This window comes from Haemaphysalis longicornis, unplaced genomic scaffold (genome assembly GCF_048455015.1).
Source record: "Haemaphysalis longicornis isolate Haplotype H1 unplaced genomic scaffold, Haemaphysalis longicornis Haplotype H1 scaffold_7, whole genome shotgun sequence".
NCBI lineage: Eukaryota > Metazoa > Arthropoda > Arachnida > Ixodida > Ixodidae > Haemaphysalis > Haemaphysalis longicornis.
This window is the reverse complement of record NW_027526422.1, coordinates 139,814,759-139,841,129: the sequence shown is the minus strand read 5'-3', so window position 1 is coordinate 139,841,129 and position 26,371 is coordinate 139,814,759. Positions and strand designations below refer to the sequence as shown.

The window sequence follows — 26,371 nt, the reverse complement described above, 5'->3', positions numbered from 1 at the left end:
TGCAATACCCTCACATATGCAGACCTCAACCATCTCCTTCGGGATTGCTCCTTCTTCTCGGAACATCGCTCAGACATCATCACATCTTTTCACGCGCCCACAAGCATCCCAGAAGACTATCATACTATGGAGAAACCTCTACTGCCCAAAATAGGGCTGTTTGCTATCGAAAGTGGCCTAGCACGGGCAGTGTAGCTGGGGTCGACTCTGGTCCCTGCAAGCTGCCACGTCCCTGTAAAAGACGCTGCATTCCACTCCCCTACTCCCCCTTCCTCTTCCCCAAACCGGCATTTGGCCCTCCTTACCAATAAAGGTGCTGCTACTACTACTACTATCGTAAAAAAGAACCCAACCAGCGTTCCTAACGATGAACGCGGGCTCTGGTGGGTAATTACGTATACCCTGCCTCAAATTTACCTGCTGTTTCGTTTGCGCTAAACAACGGCCAGATGTATGACAAGCGCCAGTGGTTCACGAGTGTTGAACGTATGTCTATGATGCACCAAGACTTAAAAAAAAAAGACGTGTAATGCCGTAACTCGAAGAACACCTAGTGCATAATGTTTGCAGTTCTGTGGAGAAGCAGAGATCATTTTTTGTTAATGAGACGGAAATAATTGATTGTAATTAATTATATAACTTCAGAAGTACTGTCCCAACCATTTAAGTGTCAATGAGGCACTTGTAGGTACTCACGAGGGGCATCTAACTGCGGTATTTTCAGCGACGAACTAATTGCGTATACATTTATTTGAATGATAAAGAAAACCAGCGAAATATGAAAAATACCACGTGATGCCAGCTCCGCACGCATCTTAAAGCAATGCCCTCAAACAAGCTGCCTCTGAGTTAGTCAGAATGAAATAAACAAAAGAAAAAAGAAATCGCGACCCAGTTTGTGCCTTTTCTGCACCCGCGCCCCGCGAATCTCGCGGTTGCTGCTCCTTCCATGCATGTCATTATCAAGGTGATGCGCTCTCTCTTCGGGCGGGTGACAAACGAAGCAGTTGCTTTCAATCAGCTTATTCGGGGACGCTGTTTACAATGCGCGCGGGAGCACCGTCACGTGGTATTTTTCATATTTCGCGGGTTTTCTTTGTCAGTCAGAATAAATGTGTATGCAATTAGTTTGTCGCTGAAAATACCGCAGTTAGATGCCCCTCTTGGGTACCTACAAGCGCATCATTGACACTTCAGTAATTAGGACAGTAATTCTAGAGTTAGATAATTAATTACAAATAATTAATTACGTCCCATTAACAAAAAAATACTATTCGCTTCTCCACAGTACTGCACACATTGTGCACTAGGGTTTCTTCGAGTTACGCCATTGCTCTTTTTTAAATCTTAATTTTTGACAGCTGGGACAACCTGTATAAACCGCTTGGCTATCAAAACATCTGCGGTTACGCCGCGACGACAACCGATACTACGGGTCGCCGTGTGGGTCTACTTGGGCCCAGCGAGCGAGCTACGACGACAAGGCGAGCCCTTAAAGTGCCCTGCAGTTAATTTAAAACATAGAAAACAGCGAGCGAGCTACGACGACAAGGCGAGCCCTTAAAGTGCCCTGCAGTTAATTTAAAACATAAAAAATAATGTTCTAGAGATAACCAGACAGCGTCACCTTTCGCATTTTTTTTCGTTCCATCCTTTTTTTCTTCTTTCTTTTCTCTATTCTTCTCGTTCTTTTCTTTTAATTTAGTCTGTCTGGTAATGTTACGACATGAGTTCTTGGTTTGCATTGCTCTGTTGCTACTTTGGCTCTGTAAGTGTAACTCTGAGACTTGCGACTATTTAAATTGTCCTTAGCTGCTTTCATTGCATTTTTTCTATGTAATTATATACCGAGAGAGAGAGAGAGAGAAAAAAATTTTGTTTCTCCAGCAGAGGCTGATGTGTGGGCGTCGCCCCGTGGAAGGCGTCCCTAGTCCGGGATGCCTTGACTTCGGCTGGCCGTCCGTGCTCTGGTCACCAACTTAAGCTGGATATCCGGGTCCGGGCTGGCCAGGGAAGCCCTCCACTGCTCGAAGGTTGGGTTGGAAAGGGGGGGCAAGTCTGGAGTTCGTTGGCACTCCCATATGATGTGGTAGAGGGTGCCAGGCTGGGGACAGTAAGCGCAGAGGGGAGGGTGTTGGGTGGGGAAGATAAGGTGGAGGCGGGTGGGATATACCGAGGGACCCGCTGCCATATCAATTATGGGACCCTAGTCTGAATATATCTTCACATGCAACCTTCCTCTTTTACAAGAGTCAATAAACTTCTTCTTCTTCTTCCTACAAAGCGCAATGCCTGAAGAAGTGGATGAATTGTCTCAAATATGATGCAGCGCTGATCCCAAACGCGAGAAAGAAACCCGTTACTATTAGCCTGGGCAGGGTTTGTTCTGCAAAGACTTGCAAATAATTAGCAGTAGACAACATCTGTCTTTTAAAATATTAATATAAAATTCATGCACACCGCCTAACAATTTCTATTCGGCAGAAACTGGACCTCTTAGTAAGCCCAGGAAACTTTTTGGAGCTTAACATACCACGGAAATAAGTATGATAAGGGCAACAGGTAAGCATAGAAAACCAGTGCTGTTTTATGAAACAACTAAGTCTGAATAATATATGATACCATGGACAAATTAAGAGATAGAAGTTCATGTCCGTGCCGAAAACTAAGCAAGCATTACTGGATTCTGGGATCGCATGATAGTAGCCGTCGCCAGAAAATGCGAGTGCTTTCTTGTGCAATGAACACAAACAGGCTTATTGTTCAGCTGACACTTGGATGCCAGTTTGTTCATGAATTATGATTAGGCGTAGTCGAGCGCCAGAACAGCCAGCAAACGCCGGGGCCCATACCTATTTCGTGAAGTACTTTGAGGAAGTGTTTGCAGTATGGTGCCCGGTGTGTGATTGGCTGGTTCAAGTACGACGTTACTCGCGCTCTGGCTACCCGGCATCGTAAGAAAATCTTGACTCTTCATGTAGACGCGGCCCTGAGCCCCATCGGGCAATAAAACACAGAATTGATAATGGCGAAGAGCTTTTATGTTGATATTTATGTTCAATGGGAAGTATTGGTTTGGTGACCCATCAGCGTATCTCACTTGAATTGGGAAAACACGGCAAACAAGTGCTTTTTTTAAGGTTGCAATGTTTCACCTGCATGTGTAGTCTCCGTGGGTGTTTGTAAATTTCAGGGTAATTTGAAAGGCGTGATTTCGAGCAGAAGTGCTGGTCACAAGTAATTCCTACCTGGCGCGAAAAATCCGGGGGAACGCTTAGAACGTTCTAAGAACGTGAAGGCGGAAGCCTCATTGGAGCTTCTGTTCATCTGCTGCTGAACCCTCTGTTGGGCTTCTGGGTTGTTCTCGCCGGGCCACTGCCGCAGCATCAACCATTTCGGCTTCCTCGAGACGGCGGCCACGTAGATCGGCATTTCGAGCTGCACTAGCCTCTTGTGCCGTGACGTACTTCCTCGGTCTTCCTAGAAAACGACTAGAGTTGGTGCGTTGTCACCCATAGTGGTGTGGGATGCTCTGAGCCCACGCGGAGACGTACACTAGGTGTGTCCAGAACCTTCAACAGTCCGCCTCCCTTTGGGAACCCTTCTATGGCGCTGTTATCCTTTGACAACGCGCATTCCGATTTTGTGTGCACCTCCCAACAGCTTTTGTACCACCTCACAACGAACGCGATCGAGACCTTGACTCTAAGGCTTTCGCCTTGAAAGAGCATTCTAAGGACTACCAGTCTATAAGTTAGTGCAAGATGCACAGTGAACAAAAGCCGGTGTACCCTACTAGCCTAGTGCTGCGTGTGCTGCGAGCTGCCCGCGATCATTGTGTGGAGCTTCAAAAACGTTTTAGCGAGCACAGCTCACTAGAGGCCGATGCGCGCAAAGACACACAGACTGGGACAGACCAATTGCCTAATTTTCCTTAAGACGTCGCAGTCGTTGAGCCACACTGTCGCTTAGGCCACTGATACGGGATTTCTTTTCTTCTTTAACATATAAACGTGCACTGCTGCTTCATTACGCTCTGCCTTTTTCCATTCCGATCTCATCGGGACAGAGCTACAAACTATCACGAGTACGTTCCAGCTCTTGAAAAGCGGATGGGAACAATCGCCTCATTACGTCACAGAAGCTACAGCTCCTACCCTGTGTATCCAGCCGTAGGACCTGTGGCAGCGACATCATGTGTAGCAACGTACATTCCGTGTACTAAGTGCCCCTTCTAAATTACCTATAGCTGCATAGGGCCTGTAAACAATACGACATAAACTTCGCATTGCCTCCACGTGATTAGTCTTTGCACGATCAGAATCGAACCTGCAATAAAAGAAATATACTGGGAAGCACAGACCTTTCTCAGAGTTAGTGACAACGAGAAAGCTGCAGCAGGGCACTACGCAGCATGGTCAGTCACTACTCACTTGCCGCTGCTTTGAACAGCGCAGCTCTTGCCAACATGGCGTGTCACTCAATAGGGCACCTCCAAATAAGAGACATGGAGGCTCGAGAGTTTTTCTCCAGGCATACTAAAGATGCAGGAATCCCCAGCCATGAAGGGCCCGCTGCAAAATCGTTTTTTGATGGTTTATTGCAACTCCGCGTCCCTGGCGCAACACATCGCAAGAATCGCTCTCCGCCGTGCCATTATGAGCCGTTCAAATGAGGAGAGGGAAGAAAATGCATTGGAAAGCCACGTTAGTGTGGTAAAAACTACGCAGTACAATGTTTGTTAGGAGGAGGAAATTCCCGTCACCATGAGCTTGCTGCATAAGTAAGCTCTGTAGCATTGTGATGCTTTTCTTGAGTTTCCCCGATATCTTAACGAAGAAGCACAAGCAGAGTTGCAAAACACCCGCTTACACCACGAAGAGCCCGATGGGACTTTTAAAACTCAGTAGTAATTCAAACGGCGATGCAGCATTTCTGTATGTCTGGCAGTAAACTCACATGCTTCCTTCATCACACATTAAGATAGTGCTAGCGTTTACCATCCAGAAAGAAACATCATGTTCAAGCAGAAAGGAATTAAAAATGGTAGTTAAAGCTTGTGTTTCTTCAAGCGTAAACACTACTCTATTTCTATACATGGAACAAGTGCTTCTATGTAAATAATACAGGCATATTTAAACAGCCACCCCCCCCCCCCCATGTATACACGCAAGGAAAACCAGCAAAACTTGGCACACCGCGAAAACACCTCGGGTAATTAGGGTAACTATAGAGTGTAAACGTGCCCCGTTACAAAACAGCATTTTACAAAGCTCCATGCAGGAAAGGGGTAGTTTCTGAGAATAAATACAAAGTATGGCATTCATGAGCCCTGGCCCAACACATACTCTACTAAAAAGCAGAAGTGAAGTCTAGCCAAGCGATGGGAGACCTTGCTGGACAGCCCCGCCCTGTAGACTCAAATTGTGCTGGCGGCCAGGGGCCAGAAGCTGCTGGTCGCATACGGGTCCCGTGAACAGGGAACCACCCCGTCCGGCACTTAAAGGTGCCGCCGTCTTTTCGGGCTCCAATAAAGTTTACTACATTAAGTCTACCCAGGGCCTAAAGATTCCCGCAAGCGCTCATGAAATAACAATTATTCTACATTAAATTGTGTCGCCAGTAACAAAGCAAATTTTGATTACAGAAGTGTAAACGTTACATGCGTTACATAATTTGACAACCGCTGTAAACACTTGCGAGCTCTAAACAGACAATATTTCGAGGCTTGTGAAAGTACTGGCCATACTACCTTTATGCACATTTGATTTCATTGCTTGTTTTCCGCTATGCCTTTGTTTCAGCATTACAGTAACACACCACTTCCAAAAGCACCAACTCTAATCATTGTGCAACGCACATTTTCGCTTGCCTCCAAGGAACAAAACATTACAAAAGAAAAACATTCAAGCATCTTTATTGTCTTCACATTCCGTAGCCATGAATATTGGCTGCATACCACTGCGTAGCAATCTACAATATTACTGGTAAAACGTCACTTCACAATAATAGCATCAAAACAAATTGCAAGAGGAAAATACCAGTCTTTCAACTCTCAAAGCTAACTATACAATGTAACGACAAATGTAAGGGTAGAAGGAAGACTAGCGCTTGTTACGAGCGGCTTCCAGGCGTTAAACCGCTATGGAGCCTTTATTTTATGTTAATGACTAGGTGAGAGACGCCGCCACTGAAAAATTGGCGATAGTTGTTTCTTGCATCCGCCAAATTAGATCCGTCAATTGTGGAATGAAAAAAAATCGCCCCGGTGCTGACAACTTTTTCATGTTGAGTACGGATTTTCGTAGCATTGCACGCTGCCTACCGTACTTTAGGAGTCTAGCATCAAGCGTCTGGTCAGTGTCCGCGTGCGGACCTTATGATGAATTCTAACCGTTGCAGTTTAGACCTAAACTTTCAAGACCATCGCGGCGTCAGTTTTTTGGTTGAGTTGAAAGCAAGCAACAAAACATCAGTTTCAGTTTTTCATTATTTCAACGATGGGCAGCATTACACGATGCCAATATCAATGCTTCCCGAATTCCGATGTTGTTTTCGAACGGCAGGCCCTTGCGAGATTATTTCCCAATTTCTTTGCCATTTCTATCCGTTTAGTAGTCAAGCGTACGTCTTTGAGCCATAGTTATTCTGACAGGTACTGCACATCAAGGGAACGCAGCTCCAGCTACTACTGCAACAAAAAATATCACACCCTCCAACTCACCACTCATTGCCACAATTTGTGCTCAGCGCGAAGAACAGCGCCACACATAGTACAAAGTACACCTCGGGAAAGAAGATTTTCGTGGGAACAGAAAATGGCCCAATTTAGTTGTCTTCCGCGGTCACTGAATCAGGTACCGGGATTGGTAGTCGGCGAAGCAACTCGAGCGCCCAGGTGCGGCAGTTGTTCCTGACCTGGTCGTAAGCCCCACCGGCGTCGGACATCTCATTGAGCAGGTTCTGTATACGTTCGTGGGGAATGTCGTGACTTCCGAGGTTTATCTGCAGCAACAGAAATCAAAATTCATTTACACAACTGCGCTGAAATAAACGGTGCTTTCAAGAAACTACCTACTATTAAGAGGCTAAAGACAGACATTCTCAAGCTTTCAGACATCAATTAGCAAAAATGAGATCAGCCAAAGAAATGCAAACAGGCACTTCCATAGATTCATTAACGTTTCTAAAAATTCCGCGTATTTTAAAAAATAAATTAAGCGCCTGTTAATCATTTTTTTCCAGAAGCTTACACAGGCAGCTCGTAAAGAAAATCGGCCTGTAGCTGCCCTCTAGAAATGTCCTCTCCTTCTTTCTGTACCGGAGCTCCTTCCAGGATTTAGGAAGACGTCCTGGTTGCCATATATTGTTAAATAAGAAGAGAATTGTTCAGTGTTTATTCATGAAAATGTCTCACCCTCTGTCTGCCCCTGGGACACCTTTACCGCAGGTAGAACGCGCAACAGCTATCTGGTGTTTAGGGAACGGGCAGTTGTAGACACCCTTCCGCTCTCCTTTCTTTTTTCGTAGTGGCTGCAGTTAATGTTTTTGTGTTGCAAGAATTGTGTGATGTAGTGAGCGGAACTGGAGACACCTTCAAAGTGTTCACCAAGTGTGTTGGCTTGATCCTCAAGTGTGTCGCCAGCCTTGCTCACAAGTGGGAGGGTGTTTGCGTTACGTCCATGCATTGCACTCTCTTCCGAACTTTCTGTGTGTCAATATATGAGTTAATGGAGGAAAAAAATGTCTTCCAACCCTCAGATTTGACCACACGTCTAATCTTCCTACCCTTCCCCTTAACACGTTTGAAGGCAACGAAGCTTTCAGTTGTTGAATACCTTCTAACGGCTGCCCAGGCTCTGTTTTGTTCTTTCCGGGGTATTTTGCACTCGTCGTTCCCTCGAGGCCTTCGTTTGTTCTTGTTTGTACTGGATGTTTGGGGAATGGAGGACTGAGACTATCGTACGCAAGGGTATTTCTTGCGTACAGCGCAGCTAGCCCGGCAGGCACCAGGAAAGACAACTAGCGTTCAGCAGGTTCCGATCGCTTCGGTAAGAGGTAGTAACTCAAAACGATATCCCAAAGATAACTTGGTTCTCAGCGTAAGTATTCACCGGGGACGGCTGCTATATCCAAGATTGCCATTTATGGCTTGTAAGCCACTCTGAGGGAGCTCCTTCCTACAAACGTGGCGCTCCAGTTATTGTGAAAACGCCGCAGCCGCTGAAAAGTTTGCCGTCGATTAATGCTCATTTTACTGAAAAAAAAAAAAAAACGTCGTTTTCCCGCAAGAATGACGGCGCTTCCACCCACACAATGGCGCTGTTGGGGTGTTTATACAAACTCCATCCTTCCACGGGGAACTGTAAATTTTTGCACGTGCATAGATGTCCTTCACGTCAAAAGAAAGTTCCTCGACGTAAGTCGACAAAGTTTCGACAGAGCAAAAGTTGACAAAGTTTCTGCATGTTTAAATGAACGAAAATGCTCGAAAATAAAGAATGCCAGTCGAGCAGGCGGATATGGTAGGAGTGGTGATTACTTGTGTATGTTGACGTTTGCGCAGCTAAGAGACGGTTCTAGACTTAACCGTGAATTCTCGTTGCTGGCCGGTATTATATTAGTTATTGGTGCAATCGACATTGATTGGTACGACTAGCTTTCCTGCGAGCAGTCGCAGGACGCAGTGTGAGCGAAGCGAAACAGGCTAGTTTGGGGATTAAACTTAGCCCCACCTGACGGAGCACGCCATACCTACACGGCAATGTTTTGGAATGCTAGCTCCCATTGCCGCCGGCTGCGATGGGCAGGTCGCTATCTATAATGCCGGTCGTGGTCCCAGCTTCCGGCGGTCGAGATGGAATCCGATTTGAATAGGTAGAACGCTGCCAGCGTAGAAAAATTTGGTGTACCACCGGATCCCCAATATAGTTTGTTGTATTGAGTAATATTAAGATCGTTGGACTAATCCCCTTCGTATTTTTCGCCATGGCTTGAATGTTTTTACTGAGAAATGCTCGTTGTATGCTTTAAAAATGGCGTGAATTCATCAAAAACATCATCTTCGGAGCCTTGAGGAAGACCATTGGGTCCGGTCACTGTTAAACATTTTCTCCCCGAATAAACCAATACTGGAGGATGCAACTGATGATAATCAAAAGTATATTTAAAGATTAAGAAAGGTGATAATTCAATGTAAACAGGCTATAACTACTGGCTAGTGGCCGCTGATATCAGAACTCACGGTTCCTACGGCTGTAATGGGTGTATCAGTGTGTATTATCAAAAGGTCTTTTATGGATGAGCTAGCTACTCTAATGTGTGCGGGCTAATGTATTGCATCGTGAAAGGCCCATGACGTCAGCCCGTTTCAGGTTGATTTTTACTGCACAGTTTACAGCGAGAGGTCAATACTAAAATCACCACCTCGAATCAGTCATCCAGGAGGCATCGTTCAAAGGGTGCCTCGTCGAGCAGAGCTTTAAAAAGATGAAGTGATTGGAATCTGCAGGAGGCAAATCTCGGTATGTAAAAATAGTGGTGTGTCACAGCCCCAAATTTTGGGAAATTCTTGCAAGGTATATCATCGGAGACACAGACTGCAACACCAGAGCCCTCTTGTTCGTGCCTTAGCAACCGGAAAAATTGTCACAAGAAATGTTCAGTATATCATTATTTGGGTTACACCGTATTTTGGCAACAATATAATGGTGAAATTAGCGAAATACATGCGAGAGGAAACCAACCGGTCAATTTCGTTCAGAAGAGTACAAGCATTAGCTGAAGCACCAAGATGGTATCGGTCATTATCAAGATGTCAACAACTGGAAAATCTTCGATACTTCGTCGTCACCACAGGCGAGCACGTGCACATGGGAGGGGCAAAGTGAGCCATGCGCACCCCCTCTCCCAGGCTTTTCTGGAATGGCGCTGAGTTTGTGAAAATACAACAGCTTTATTAGTGTTCTGTACATACCATGGCTTGGGATCAGAAGAGCCCGGTGGGGCTTTGGACCGCGCGGCGGCGCTACCTGCGCGGCAGCGACGATGCCATATTTGAGGTTGCATTCCGCCGCGCGGACAGCGCGCTTCCCGATGCGAAACGTGGTTTGCGGCGTGGTGCTGGCAAGAACATACGTGTTGACGGTGTTTTTTTTGTTTTTTTTTTGCGTGATTCGCGGGTTTGCCAATGCATTGCCGCAACGAGTAGTCAGGTTTTCGTTTCGATATTCTGGACTGAGCTGTTCACGTCTCCTACAACCACAGACCCGAAGCCTAGCCCGCACGACAAAATCAAGTGCGCCGGGTATTTTTTTTTTTCCTTTCGCTGTTTCGAAGCGACGCCTAGGGCAGTGATTAAAGACTGTCTGTCTTCATTCGACGAATTCCCGAAGAAGTTATCAGTACCGAATCTAGCTGTTGGCAGCCCGTTTTATTCAGGTGGGCCCCGGGACGATGTGCGTCGGAACTTTCACCTCGCACTTCGTCACATGTTTGAAATATTGCGCAGCAGTGCTTAAATTGTTCACACATTAAGGCAGCCGGCGTACTTTATGGATCAGACGAACCATATTCGGCGCCCAGCCTCAACATGGGCTCCTTCGAGTGTTGAGGTGAACGCACGCGTACATTCAATGTCGCTTCCAAGGTAATTGCGGGCATCCAAGTCTTCTTCGTAGCCTTCGACTGTTCTCTATAATTGACCTAGCGTGTTGCGTGACCAGACGCTGAAGCTTGACGCTGGGTACACAGTTTGACTACTTCAAAAAACAGCGCAGAGACGAAAACGTATGCAGGGACAAACTAGAGCACTCTTTGTCACTTATCTCTGCGCTGCTTTTGAATTAGCGAAAGTGTGTTCCATAATGTTGTTCTGCTTATAATTTCCTCTTCGTGTTTACCGAAAAGAAAACTTGAAAATCATCGGTGAGATTTTTGTCGTCGCCACCATTCCTAGTTTTATCACGTACTTACCTCGTGATGGTTTCCACCCAGGCCCTGTGCGTAATTGTTCTACTTCATTAGGAGCTTAAATGGAAGACCTTCTTGCGTTCAACGCGCAAAACACTGTCACCAGAGCACCTCACCGTCACTCATACTCCCCAAGAAGCACGCAACATGTCTGGGTGGCGCGGTAAAACCAGCTCCTCATCTCACACGCCACCACATCAAATATCCTAGCAGCCTTGGGTGAAGAAATTTTCTCAACTCGAGCCGCGGTCGTTTCAAGCAACGCAGAAAGTAAGGAAATCGCTGCACGGGGATGACACCGAGAATCGATAGCGAGAAATCGCCGAAACGGACCGGGTTATGCTCGCCGCGCCAGTCAAACAGTTGGACATGCAGTTGCATTCGTCGCGCGAAACCATACTGTCTTCAAGCACTGCCCTGGCCTTCGCTTCGAAACAGTTAAAGAAAAAAAAAATACCCGGCGCGCTTTCTTTCGTCGTTCGACCTGCTTCGGGTCTGCGGTTGTAGGAGACGTGAACAGCGCATCCGGAATTTCGCAGCGAAAACAATGCTGACTACTCGTTACGACAAGGCATTCTCAAACCCACGAATCATGCAGAAATAACACCGTCCACACGAACGTTCTTGCCAGCAGCACGCCGCAAACGACGCTTCGCGTCGGGAAACGCGCTGCCCGCGCGGCGGAGTGCAACCTCAAGTATGACGTCGTCGCCGCCGCGCAGGTAGCGCCGCCGCGCGGTCCAAAGCCCTGTAAATACACCCTATTGTTGTTTTCCAAAGCCGGTCGTTTGTAACTAGAGAACATGTGCCGCCGGTGTGCGCTGACATATGTTCCGCTCAATTGTTCCGCTGACATATGTTTTCCTGGAGCAAGCAGATGTTTTTATTGTTGCCCTGACTTCCAGCTTTCCACTTTGCCATGGGGCCGCTTCGATGCACCTCACAGCACAACGCAACCTCCACAGGTATAAACAAGGCTGCCGAAATTTATTAAACACTAAGGAACATCATCGTTAGCAGTGCACGTTTTTGCGTCGTGCTGAGGTAATTTTCGAGAGGAAGAAAGTGTGTCGGGGGGAGCTCTGATGAGAATCGGCCTCCTCTCATGCGGGACCCTGCGCACGCGTATAATTGTCAAATAAAACAGGAACCGTAAAACTGCCGTTATGTTGGCGTGCGCGAATTACCCGTTGCGCGTCTACACGAAGTGCCGGAAATTGCCGCTTCCCGGCAATATAGCGGAAACCTGCAGCTGTTTTTGTGCCGCACACAGCTGTAAATTCATTAAAGGACACTGAATTCTGCAATAAATGAGCGGATAACTTCAAGCCATAGCTGTCAGCTGAAAGGTGCAGAGAACCGTGGGCGGTCTGTTACTGGATTCACGTGGCCCCTTTGCTTGTAGCCGTTGATCAAGCACGAGGTTTTGTCTGATGTCAAGCGTGTAACCGCGGTTGAACGAGCCATCGTTTCAAACGAAACGGTGAAACGTCAGCGCAAACAACTCAAACGAGTGGGTCGCGCATCGACGAAATCCACACGCGGGAGACGGAAGTGATAGTTGCGTCGGCAACCCGTCCCCGTTAGGTCACGCCGGTCTTATCTATAGACACGAACACTTGTGCAGATTCCACAAGCCCCGTTCCGCCAGTTGTTCGCAGTTTTAAAGACACGTTACGGCACATCTCGAGATAGCTGATCGACATATTGAGGCTCAATGGCAATTTCTATGAATATACATACAAGCAGAAGTTTCGGAAAAAGGCCTCTTTGTTTTTAGCTCTGAATACGGGTAAATAAACCAGAGGGTCGAGGCAAACCAAAACGTTCGTCATAATCTTTTTTTTTTTTTTTTTGCGCAATCAGAGACTCGTTTTGCAATAGTGCAGTTACGCCTACAAACTAATAATTGCTTTGAAATTCTTGTTTTCCGCTTTCTCACCTTTTCAGTGCCATCTCCGTGGAAGGAATCCCTGTTGCGGTAGGACATGGATGCGGTCAGCTCACCGGTATCACTCTCTTTGTTGGCCTGAAAGACAACCACATTGTCGCCTCTGCGCGCGAACGCCACCGACCAGTGCCTGTACTTGGAGTCGGCACAAAGCCCGGCGCGACTTGAGCTCGACGATGAGGATAAGGTGAAGAACCAAGCCACCGAGGCAGCGAGCCAATAGAGTCCTCGTGGAACGGGCGTGATGCAGAGATACACTTCGCATGCAGGCGGCAGAGTCGTTTCGTCGAAAATGCAGCTGTCGGTAGGCTTCAACTTCATACTGGCCTCAACGTATGCTAAACCGGACCGTGAAAAGGCGGGCTACCACAAATAGCGCTTCCTCGTCGCCACACCCTTCAAAGCGGGTAATTACAGTAACGGCCACTGCGCCGAGGCTGTTATCTTACACTGATAACCGATGCCCGAAGCTCCCGAAGCGCGAACCGAATATAGGCTCCGAGGAATGGGAGGGCTAAAGACGAGCGGCCAGCACGCGGCAAAGCGTTTTGTCACAAGTGGACCAGTTCTTGTACTTATTACTGATAGTGGCATCAAACTTCTGCTCAAGCGGGGAGTCAAAAAGCGCAGAGAGCATTTATGCTCGTATTACTTTATGTGTCGGCGCGAAAGCATACAGGCGTGCAGCGCAAGGCTGTTGCTCAGGGTGTGCGCGCGGCAGCCGCTATTGCTTCAGGCCCGTGACAGTGTGGCGCCATCTATCTTACCGCAGACAGAGCTTCTAAACGCGAGCGGTGCGCGGGAAATTTCAAAAGTATTCAGCAAATTCGTTTAACAGACGCTACTTCTCTGGGTTTCGTTTCCACTGTCATTTTAGGTAGTTTCTGTTCATGAGATGCCTTCCATTTATTTTACAGATCCAAGAGTCGAATTTTTTTCCACTGTTTTTCTCGTTTTGTGTTCCGGACCTAACCTTTCCGTTTTGTTTTGAATACCCAGCCCCCTAGCTAATTGATTTCACTTTTTTAGTTGAATCACGTAATGTTGGCGGAGGGTTGAGCTCCGGTGATGCATGTTAGCAGGACGCTTAGCAATGCTGGTAAGCACAGCAGTGGCTTATTGCAGCTGCAGGCGCCTGGTGCCAACGGAAAAGCGCACAGTGAGCCCAAAGTGATACCCTGTGGTTAATATGTGCTGCCACAAACAGTGTTTCTCCTTCACCACAGTATTCAAAACAGACCAGCACAGAGGGTACAACGCTAACTTGCAAAAAATTGTGCACCCTGTCCGCGTAACGACGGCGATAGCTGAACGCGTCGCTTTATCGTGATGGTTTATTTGTTTGGCTAATCCCACACTGCGGGCAGGTGCAACTCGGAGGTATGCACCACATCCTAGAATAAATGCAGCAACTATCGAGTGTGCACTCCGTAGGTCTAACGTGTGGGTTTGGGGTGTACCGCGGGGCTCCGTACCTGCCCAAGCAGCATTAATTGCCAATACCAAGCATGGCAAATCATCAGTGGCCAATGTGTCCGAGCTTGACAATACCTCGGCCGCCATCATTGGCTGGCGCTTGGGAAAGGTGACAAGCCAACAATTAACCAAGCTCTGGAAGGCCAATATTGGACAACACTTAGCAAAGTATGTTGCCATGATATTGCCTATAGGTGGACCCCAGGCTATTTTCATGCACCTTTTTGGCTTTGTGGCCAGTCCTTATGACCAATGCTTATTTTATGAGTTGCCTCGTGGCCCGATTTCTACTTTATACATGCCATTGTACAGGAAATTATTTAACGAGTGCGCATTATTTATTTATAGCGCACTCGTTAAATAATTTTTTCTACAATGACATGTATAAAACATAAATGGGACCGCGAGACACAATAAACAAACTGCATCAACTTTGCGAAGCAATTATTTGACTTGTCAAAAACAATTGAGCAGCACAACACGCGGAGTCTCTCTCTGTAGTTTTTTATTATGCATATCAAATTTACAAGAAACCTGGCTTAACAGTGGCAAGAATACGAACACAAACACGAAAGCAAGCACACACAACAGTCGAGAGAGAGAGAGAGAGAGAAAACGTTTATTGAAAAGCAGGGACGGGATAGGGGAGAAAAAGAGTTAGGAGCTGTGGGTGGCCATCCTATTCCGGTAGGCCGCGTGCCGCGGCTGCCATCTTCGCCCGAGAGATCAGGGCCTCCTGGTCTTCGAGCTGGCAGCTCTGCAACGCGCACTCCCACTGCTCAAGGGTAGGGGATCTGGGTGGTGGAGGGTTGGTGGGGCACGTCCAGACGAGATGAGCTGTGGTGTTAGGCTCATCACATTGGGGGCAGTTGAGTGGGTAGTTAGTAGGGGATATGTGGTGGAGATGGAGGTGATTGTAATAAGTGTTGGTTTGAAGTCGGCGCCAAATGCAGGCGTCAGCGGTAGAAAGGGAAGGGTGGGGAGGGGGATAGGTGCGTCGGGTTGCTCTGTAGTGGTAGAGGATGTCGGTGTATGTTTGGGAGAGGGGCGCAAGGGAGTTTGTAATACTGGCTGCATTGTTGCCCTCTTCTGGGAATGCCCGGTGAAGGAGAGCTCGGGCGGTGGCGTGTGCCACCTCGTTCCCAGGGAGGGAAGTGTGGCTGGGTGTCCACACTATGCCTGGCCATCCTTTCCCAATGCCCCACCCTCCCTCACACAACAGTCGAGAAAAATTTTTAAAAAGCGCTGCTCATGAAGCGCGAACCGATTATGCTTCGTTTTACTGCTTGAGATGCCTACAAAACAGAAGCATTCAGGTAAATGAAGACAGGACCATTATCCCCGGTAATTCTCCGACCTGCCAAGATCACGATATGTTGTTCAACAGCACTATTGTAGAATAGGCCAGCTTGGACAGCTTGTCTCGGCTGCATGCGCCACTTGTCCACGGGAAACACCTTTACGTCGTAGCGCCTGTAATAAGTAAAAAAATAGTTCACTACAATGCTAAATGCACGCTGCTTACTAAATACAGCACTTTGCACCAGCCTTACCACATGTCCGTGGGAAAATATGTCCGTGCCTAAAGTTCTAGCTTGTTAACACTCGCTATGAAACATAAAACGTACTGCACAATTCATTTCTCAATACTGCGTTCTACGGTGGCAGTTACTTGGCTCGTTATTGAGAAAACAGTATTTCACCGAAACTGGGCTTTACTCTTGTTGCAGTCACGCAAGGTAATTAAAAAAGTCCAATACACAAAGCAATACGGCAGCGGTTCCGCGAAATTTTGTTGTGGCTACTGTACCCCATAAACATTTTTTTTTTTTTTTATTGCGACAGTATGCCCTTTGGCATAAGTTCCTACAGGTACAAGTTTGCACCCGTTTCCCGGATGAAGTCCAGAAGCCATAAACATTTAATCGCGACTGAAATGTCGTGCCGTCAACGTTTTATTAGCGTAAGTTTTGTTCGCTAACAACGCGGGACCCAGAGACTACAAGGCAACGCCTACACAATGAGTTCGGAACGCACGAACGTGCAGGTGTTTTTTTTTTTTTTTTTTTGCAAGGCATCCATGCCAACTTGGAGGTTTGAATACAAACCTTGTGACCATTGAATGCGTTATATTTTGAGGGGTAACAAAACAAAACCACAAATAAATTATTAAACTGGTTACGGTTATGCTGTCGCCGTCGCTCACATCTGCCTCGTCACACGCGCCAGATGCGAACGGAACCGACGGAGAAGCTCAGCGGCAGTGTAATTACTTTGTCGCTCGACAATATCTTTACTTTGCTCAAGAAAATAATGAAACGGAAGCTTCATTTATAGCTAGAGTTTAAGTAAGTCAGTTTAGAACATCCGCAACTCTTATACTGCACACGAGTCGTGCTTCAACGCATGCTGAACGTCGTGAACCTGCAGTGGGAGCACGGCCGCTTGTTCGGAAAACACAAAGCCGGAAAAAGGATAGCTAGAACTGCAGGACCACACAAATGGAAGTACATGTATGTGACCGCTTCTTTCTTCGCAAGAACCAACAACGCTAAGCAGCACTCACGGGCGCCAGTTGTTATAAACGACAGCTGAAGTTTTAGCGGGAACGAGCGCGAGCTCTCCCGCACCGCGCAAGGAAAAATGAAATGGTGACTTACGTTTTCAGTGGCGGCCGCAGCAGGCAAACGATGTTATTCCACCAGTCAGGTATACTTCACAGAGCCACCGACACCAAAACGCACCTCACAGACACGTACAGGAGTACTACCGCAGTTTCAATGCCACAAAAGAGACGGAGCCGTCGGTGCAACGCGTCCGTCCACCGGCCCCGCCGCGGTTTCAAAGAACGCGCAAAGGCACAGCGCTGAAGTAGTTCGACGGTCACCGTTGCGTTAGGACACACAAATGACCCATTCCTACTGAACGTGTAACACTATCTCACGCTTTTTTGAATACGCTGCACTTTAGTTTAAGTACGCTTTGTTTCATGGCCCGGTGCTGTGGCTCTTTAGGTAACTACTTTTTGCTGCGTTGTGGCCTGTTCACCCGCTCTAACCGTCGCCGTCACGGGCTCGGCAAGATCAAGGCCAAAATGCGCTTTTATCCGTCAGCTGAAGCTCGGCTTCCGATGAGCCTTCCGTGTGACGTTACTTCCGGTCGCCGTTTGCTTGGCGCCTTGGCGCTCACTCAATCTTTCAGCCAAGTTACCGATGAGTGGCCGACGGCTGGGAAGCCAATGGGGACCCATGGGGTTTCCAATCATTGACAATCGGCCTCGGCTGCTTGGGTGGTTCTTGGCGTAGAGTGAGTTTTTTTGTTTTTTTTTGACTGGGTGCCGGTTAAAGGTATAAACCTAAAAATGTGACGTTAGCCAAACACCCTTAACCTCAAATTGCGACGTAAGGCATCCGCCATGCGGCGAATAGCCTTCCGGTCCGCAGAGCAACGCCATTCTTATCGTGCGTCCAGCAGATAACGGCTGTCGACGTTCGAATTCGGAACCTAACGTTAGGCCTAGCCTCGCCACCGTTCGCCTGCGTGACGGCCTCCCAGTGCTGCACATCACCATTTAGCGGAGGGGCCCTAACAGAGCTGTCGCCATGCTTCACAGGGAAGCGTTTTAAGTTTTCAACACCTCACACACAATCATCGCCGTCAGGGAAAGTTGGCTTCCTGCAGTGAGCTTTCGCGTACTGACATAATCAATGAGAGGCTCAAAGCTTCGCTTAGCCCTTTCAAGGCTTAGTCCTGAAAACGCGTTCAAAATGTTCAACAACCTATTTCTACGTCATCACTTGTATATCTAAGAGCGCGCCTTTTCCCATCATTTCTCTCGCATGGCATGTGCTGCCACACTGCATAAATACGAGAAATTTATTTCTTGCGTGGACGGCTCTTCTTTTCTTTCTTATGCCTACTAAAACGCTGCCTCCAAGGAGGTTTAAAAAAACTGCACCGGCTATCGCTTGCGCATCCCGTCACGGGGGGGGCTGTGCAGCGGCTAGTTTTTGTTTCGTCCTACCGGCGCTTCCTGCTTCTTGGGTACGCGCAACCGATGCGCTTCTTTCGCTTTTCCCCCTTCTTGCGCCCGCGAAATTTTTTTATATTATTTCTTGTGTTACTCATGAATAAACCACGTCTATGCAACACCATAAACGATTTCCTTTTGTCACTTTATCGTCCCCTAAAAAATTGCAACAATTTTTTCTCGTAATAGATTCGACCGAAAATTTAAAATATCAATAAGAAAATTGGCTGGGGATTACGATACTCCCTAATGCGATATTTGGGTGCAGCAGCAGTGCGCTGAGGCAGCACTCACTCGCGGTTTCTCTCGACGGCAGCGATGATGAGCGTCTCCGTCGGCGGCGCGGAGTGCGTCCCAGGAAGGGACTGCGCACTGCGTCTAAAGCTTAAGTGAACACACATCATAGTCACGCGCACGCCCCTCTCACGTTTTCGCCAAGTGTCCCTCCGTCGAGCGCCTCGTGCAGGCACAGCATACTGCCCCCTCCGCTCCCCCAGCGCACACTTTCGGAGAGCGCTGGCTCGTGCCGCCACGGCGAACCGCCCTCCCATCCCGATTTCGCGGCACTCTCATCCTTTCCTTCCTTTCATTGTTCGCTTTTAAAGACGATAGTCTTTCTTGGGCTACTTAAACCCAGAAATTTTGGTCTGTCTGTCCGTCTGTCTCTCTGTGACTCGATTGAGCCACCCGGCCAAAGTAAAATGAATATTGCGCAGTAGTCTTAAATACTCACAGCCAAATGCATAAACGTCTAAGCCCGGTTTATATATTCATACTTGTCAACTTTGTTGAAAAAGAACAAGACATTACGCAAAAATAAGACGAAAAATTAGTACACAAGGGATATTTACAGTGTTCCTTTATGAAAAAATTCATGGATGCTTGGATTATCGATAGCAAATGATAACCTAGATCTACTGCAGAAAACCGCCGCCTCCTGGCGGCTTATGAAAATCACGCGGCAATAGCCACGAAAGGTCCCACTAGCTAGGTTCCACGTTCTGCTTAGAACGAACGTAGAAGCCGGCCACGCGGTTCTATAAACCTTGTAGTCGGCCGCCTCCATTCACGCGCGTTTACGCCGTAAGGCAGCGCTAGCATCGAGGAACCCGGCCTGTAGCAGTGGAACGCGGTAAATTCAAATCGCTCTGCGCAAACCTTTAGTGTGTTTACCTTGGGATGAGCGCGACGGTACAGGAACAGCATGATAGGTGAGAGGGAAAACAAAGGGGGGCATTTGCTTGCAAATGTCTACAAAGGCTATCGTCTTATGACTACATTTGCAACTAAAGGAGCAGATACGCGGCCATTTTTTTATTTCACTCGTCGTGCCAGCCATCGTTCGTTCGGTAATGACGACGCGACGGGGCTCAACCCACGAACGCGCGACAAAGGGCTGCGCCCTAAAAAATCAACCCTGGGGGGTAGCATTTGGCCAAAAAATTGTGAACCTCAAAGCGTTAAGTACGGGGGTACTGTCCACTGCCTAAATGCTACCTGCCCCTGGCGGCTGTTTTTCGCTTGTCTTGTAAAGTAAAAAAAAGTCCCTTTGGAACTACTCATTGTATTATAGAGCGCTTGTCAGCAGACCCGTTGGTCACTGTATTTCACAGTGGCTATTGGCGTTGAGCTCGACCACGGGCGGCGCTCCGAAGCGCGCCTCCGTGACGTCCGCTTCGGGATTCTCGCATTTGTCGTCTGCTTCACTCGGGCTCGCTCTGCCTGCTGTTTCTTTGCGCTCGGTTAACGTCTGATGCTTCTCCGCCCCAGATTTTGCGTGTACGTAACTTTTTATCATAAGAACAGACTTAAAATGGCATACACTAACTAGCTCAAGGCATGAGTTAAGTCTTGTTTTGGATACCGCTACGGAAGAAACACTGCTGGTGTCGTCCCATTGTTGCGAAGCAGGTCCTGTGCGGAGCGCGAAGAGTCGGAGCTAGGCGGCAGCTTCAGTATTAAGCAATCTTCCGAACAAAGGGAACACCCAGCAGTTAGTAACCGACAACAGCTACATTACAAGACCAAAACAAATTACAGGCCTTCGGGGCTGTCGGCTTTGGCAGAAGGCATTACGATTCCCAGTAATCATAAGGTAAGGTAAAGCAGTTTTTTGCAACCGAACGCCCGAAAGTATTGTATCACATCTCTCTACGTTTTCATGGCATGAAAGTATGCCGACATGCAATATAGGCTGCAAAAACATACTGCCCCTCCCTTAACCCACCGCACACTTTCGGAGAGCGCTGGCTCCCGGAGCCACGGCGAACTGCATCCCCCCACCCACATCCCAATTTCGCCACACTCTCCTCTGCGTCCTTTCATTGTTCGCTTTTTCTTTCATGGTCCAGCCATCGTCTCCTCGATAACGACGACAGCGACCCGGCTCAGCCCACGAAAGGGCGACAAATGGCTGCGCCCTAAAAAATCGACCCGGGGGGGGGGGTCGCATTTGGCCATAAAATTGTGAACCTCAAAGCGTTAAGTATGGGCGTACTATCCACTGCCTCAATGCTACCTGCACCTGGCGGCTGTTTTTCGCTTATCCTGTAAAGTGTTCGGTTCCCAGTAACCCACTGCGTGTACAGGCGCGTGCTTGTTTTATAACAGGCTCCTAACCACTATGGAGATTGATTGAGCAAAAGGAGTCACGTCTGCATTAAAGATACTGCAACACTGTTTGTTCAGACGTAGATGGACATTTCGGTACATTTCCCACAGTCATATCTTCCAAATGTGAAGATATGCTTTATAGGAAAACTGCACTCAAGACCGGGAGGACCAGTAGGATGACGCTGAAGAAGGAGAAAACTTTATTTAGCAGTAAAATCGGACTGATTAGTGGGCCGGGTCCTCAGTCCAGGATCAGAGAGTAAGAGTAATTTTCTTCATTTCATTGAACGCCATCCCGAGTAGGCCAGAATTTTTTCTTTACGCCTGGAAGGGTTTGAAAGCAATACAGAGTTGCTTGGAAATATTCATCAGTTTCGATTCTAGTAATATATGCACGTATATGCACACAAGCCTGTGGGCTAATGCGAGCTGGATATTTTGCTGTATTTCTACCTCAGTGAGGCGTTTGATGTGGTGAACCATGAGTTATTAATTAACAAGCTTGCTAAGTCCGGTGTAGACGCAAGCCCTGTTGCCTTGTTGTCCAACTATCTCCTTGACCGGTCCTTTTATGTAGATGTTAACTACAAAAAGTCAAGTGTTTACCCTGCTACAAGTGGTGTACCCCAGGGTTCCGTGCTGGGTCCATTATTGTTTTCTGTCTTTATCAATGATGTGTCAACAGTGTTAACAAACTCTTCTTTTCTTCTCTATGCTGATGATGTCAAACTGTTTAGGCATAATTAGCGGTGTTCAGGACTGCTGTGCCTTGCAGAGGGATGTATCAGAATTATCGGTCTGGTGCAGGAAAAACTGCCTAATTTTAAACCCCACTAAAACAAAGGTTGTTACCTACAGCCGGAAAACCCACCGTCTGCTGTTTTCCTACAGTATTGATGGAGCTTCTCTGCAAAGGGTTGAGGAGATTAGGGACCTAGGGGTGCTTTTCGACAGTACCCTCTCTTTTTCTCCTCATATTAGGCTCATCACCCGGCGAGCACTCCGAAGTCTTGGAAATGTGTGTCGGATTACAGAAGAATTCTCTTCTCCAGATCCATTTCTAATGCTATACAATGCAATATGTATACCACAGTTAGAATATGCTTCAATTGCCTGGAACGGCATCTCCAAATCTAGTAGTGAATTAATAGAACGTGTGCAGATAAGTTTTTATCCATATTTAAGCACCGTCATCACAATCACAGTTTTCATCCTGATTCTGACTTATCCATAGTCCCTTCCATCCCTTCCTTGAACTGCAGACGTATGCGTGCAGACCTTACATTTCTTCACAAAATTGTTCATGGTGACCTTTCTTGCGCAGACCTGCTTAACTGTTTAGAGTTTAGTGTACCACAAAGGCCCACCAGGTCGCATCGCCCGTTCTTGACCGCTGCGCGCAACTCCAATCATTCTCCTGTGCGCAGAATACAGAATTGTTACAACCGCTTCTTTGAACGCCTTGACATCTTTCAGAAATCCTTTACAATTTACCGTACAGCGCTGTTGAATACAGTATGTTAAACACCTATGATATGTCTGTCGTTCTTTTTTTTTCTGGAATTTGGGTTCTCTGCGGTTGTGTCTATCCAACTGATAGTTGCCTCTTTTTGAAACTGTTTACTGTCATTTGTTCGTCTTATCATTTGTCTCTACACTCTTGCCGTTGTTTTTGTTGTATTACTGTCAAACTTTGTTGCTCTGCCTGTCGTGTGGCCTTTACGACAGGCACAGCAACGTAGGCATCTTCTTTTTTTATTTTTTACCTGTACCCAGGCTCCGCCTGTGCTCTATTTCTGTCATTTTCACTGCTTCAATTTGTGTGTGTCTTGTCGCTTGTTTGTTTCTTGCTATATGTTTCTTGTATTTTGTTTTCATGTAACTACCCGTGCGCCAGCACTCAGGCCTCTGGCTGTTCCTGGGCACGTTAATAAACATGATGAATTGATTGACTGATTGAATATTATTATTATTATTTGGTTATTATTATTATTATTATTATTATCAAATAACATCAACAAATCGCCCAGATTTGCTTTCAAAAGAGGTGACTACGTTGGCTTACACCGTGACTTATCCTCCATTGACTGGTCTCTGGTAACTGAAAAAACCAATGTTGATGACCAAGTAGATCAGCTTACGGAACTTATCTTAAGCAGTATGCGCAAATATATTCCACAATATACTCCTAAACTCCATAAATATCCTCCGTGGTTCTCGTCTGAACTTATAAGTGCTCTAAAGCATAAAGATCGCGCACACAGAAAGCTTAAAAGCACTCCATCTCTCGAGCGCAAGGAAGAATTCCGATGCTTTCGAACTCTCTGTAAACGCCTATATAAACGGGATCACAGTTCATATATTGCACACTTAGAAAAAAGCGCCTCTGACAGGCCGGCTGAGTTCTGGAAGTATGTACGCAAACGGTCTAACAAAAGTGAAGAGCCTTTAATACTACTGGACTCCAATGGAGCAGAACTACAAGCCGTCGCTGACTGTTTTGCCACGCAGTTCTCTTCCGTTTATAAAGCCTCTGACTCTAGCACTACTATCGAACAACATTTGGAAATCAACACACCCAATGCTCTGTCGCTAGATGAAAATCTAATCAGCGAATGCATTAAGCGCTTGAAACCATCCTTGTCATGTGGTCCAGATGGTATCCCCTCAGCCATACTAAAACCTTATAGCAGTATATTGGTCCCAGTACTGACTAGCATATTTAATAACTGTCTAACTACTTCCACATTTCCTAGCAGGTGGAAAATTGCTCGTGTTTTTCCAGTATTTAAGTCTGGCTCTAAAACTGATGTCTCGAATTATCGACCCATTTCTCTTCTCTGTGCCATGTCAAAGATTTTTGAGCTGGCCCTTCACCACATACTGTCTTTTAATGTGAAAAACTCATTGAATAATAATCAACATGGATTTGTCCCTGGCCGCTCAACCGTCACTAATCTTGCCAGTTTCATGACACAAATATCTACACCTGTATTCCAGAGAGGACAGGTCGACACCATTTACTGTGACCTCAGCAAAGCGTTCGATGTAGTCAGTCACTCAATCCTTATGGTTAAACTTGCTCATTTTGATGTTGACACCGCTGTTGTGAATGTATTGCATAGCTACCTTCGTGACAGATCATGTTATGTTGCCGTCAATGGCCAAACGTCCTCCTTTTACAAAGTGACCAGTGGTGTACCTCAGGGTTCAGTATTAGGCCCACTTCTCTTTTTAATGTATATTAACGACGTTTCTTCTGCCATTCGCAATTCTTCTTTCCTTTTGTATGCCGATGATATAAAGATATTTAGGGAAATTCATTCATTTAACGACTGTCGCTTGTTGCAGTCTGATTTATGTTCTTTTTCAGAATGGTGTAATAACAATAACCTTTCTCTCAATATTTCAAAGGCAAAAGTCATGAGTTTCACTCGCAAATAATCTAGCGTACCTTTTTTATACTCTGTCAATTCTGTGCCTTTATGTAGGGTTTGTGAGATCAATGATCTCGGCGTTCTCTTTGATAGCACCTTGCATTTTTCAGCTCATACTAAGCGTATTGCTATGCGGGCTCTTCGTTCTCTCGGCTGTGTTTGTAGAATATCGAGAGAATTCAATTCTCCTATGCCACTCCGCAAATTGTACACCGCAATATGTCTTCCTCAACTTGAGTATGCATCTGTGATCTGGAATGGCATCTCTAATTCCTTAAGTAACGTAGTTGAGCGTGTCCAGAAAAAATTTCTAAGCGTTTACAACCATCGCATCGCTAAAAATGACTCTGGCTCGTGTTCTAACACCGTTGAACTATTGTCACTGCCTTCACTTCGCTGCCGGCGAAATCGCGCCGATCTCTTCTTTCTTTTCAAGCTCGTTCACGGTACTATATCCTGTCCTATGCTGCTCAATAGTATTAATTTTCGGATTCCGCGGAAGCAAACAAGAGAGAGCAGGCCGTTTCTTGTAACTACCCGCCTCTCTCAGCACTCAACCCTCAACAGGATACAAAGTCTTTATAATTTTTATTTTCTTGACCTCGATGTTTTTGATGGGTCACAGTTATCGTTTTCCTCCAAGGTTTCTACCGTTATAAGATAACATCAGATGTGCAATTTGTTCTATCCTTCTCTTTTAGTTTATCTGGCGCATTGTTGCATGTATGTATATATGTATGTATGTATGTATGTATGTATGTATGTATGTATGTATGTATGTATGTATGTATGTATGTATGTATGTATGTATGTATGTATGTATGTATGTATGTATGTATGTATGTATGTATGTATGTATGTATGTATGTATGTATGTATGTATGTATGTATGTATGTATGTATATTATCTGACTTTTCGTCATTATCATTAGCTATTTCTCATACTGTGTTAATCTACTTTTGTCCTGTCGTCCTAATATTTCTGTACTCATTGTGTCTCTTATAGTTTTCTTCTGAACAGTTATCTTGTTCTGTTGTGTTATTCATAGTTTTTTTTTGTTTCTTTTTTTGTGCACCAGCATCAGGACCTCTCGGTTGTTCCTGGGCACGTTAAATAAATGATTGATTGATGATGTCAAACTATTTAGGCACATTAGCGGTGTTCAGGACTGCTGTGCCTTGCAGAGGGATGTGTCGGAATTATCGGTCTGGTGCAGGAAAAACTGCCTAATTTTAAACCCCACTAAAACAAAGGTTGTCACCTACAGCCGGAAAACCCACCGTCTGCTGTTTTCCTACAGTATTGAGGGAGCTTCTCTGCAAAGGGTTGAGGAGATTAGGGACCTAGGGGTGCTTTTCGACAGTACCCTCTCTTTTTCTCCTCATATTAGGCTCATCACCCGGCGAGCACTCCGAAGCCTTGGAAATGTGTGTCGGATTACAAAGGAATTCTCTTCTCCAGATCCATTTCTAATGCTATACAATGCAATATGTATACCACAGTTAGAATATGCTTCTGTTGCCTGGAACGGCATCTCCAAATCTAGTAGTGAATTAATAGAACGCGTGCAGAAGAAGTTATTATCCATTTTTAAACACCGTCATCACAATCACAGTTTTCATCCTGATTCTGACTTATCCATAGTCCCTTCCATCCCTTCCTTGAACTGCAGACGTATGCGTGCAGACCTTACATTTCTTCACAAAATTGTTCATGGTGACCTTTCTTCCGCAGACCTGCTTAACTGTTTAGAGTTTAGTGTACCACAAAGGCCCACCAGGTCGGATTGCCCGTTCTTGACCTCTGCGCGCAACTCCAATCATTCTCCTGTGCGCAAAATACAGAATTGTTACAACCGCTTCTTTGAACGCCTTGACATCTTTCAGAAATCG

The 26,371-nt window shown here is 46.4% G+C and overlaps 1 protein-coding gene across 1 annotated transcript; it reads right to left on the bottom strand.

The window, feature by feature from the left end:
- Window positions 1-5,900: 5,900 nt before the first annotated feature.
- Window positions 5,901-13,632, bottom strand: LOC144147070 (uncharacterized). The gene is made up of 2 exons (XM_077679107.1): window positions 12,914-13,632; window positions 5,901-7,005 (listed from the first exon to the last, which is right to left on the bottom strand). The coding sequence occupies exons 1-2, from the start codon at window positions 13,241-13,243 to the stop codon at window positions 6,829-6,831; spliced, it is 507 nt and encodes a 168-aa protein (XP_077535233.1). The 5' UTR covers window positions 13,244-13,632; the 3' UTR covers window positions 5,901-6,828.
- Window positions 13,633-26,371: the final 12,739 nt, after the last annotated feature.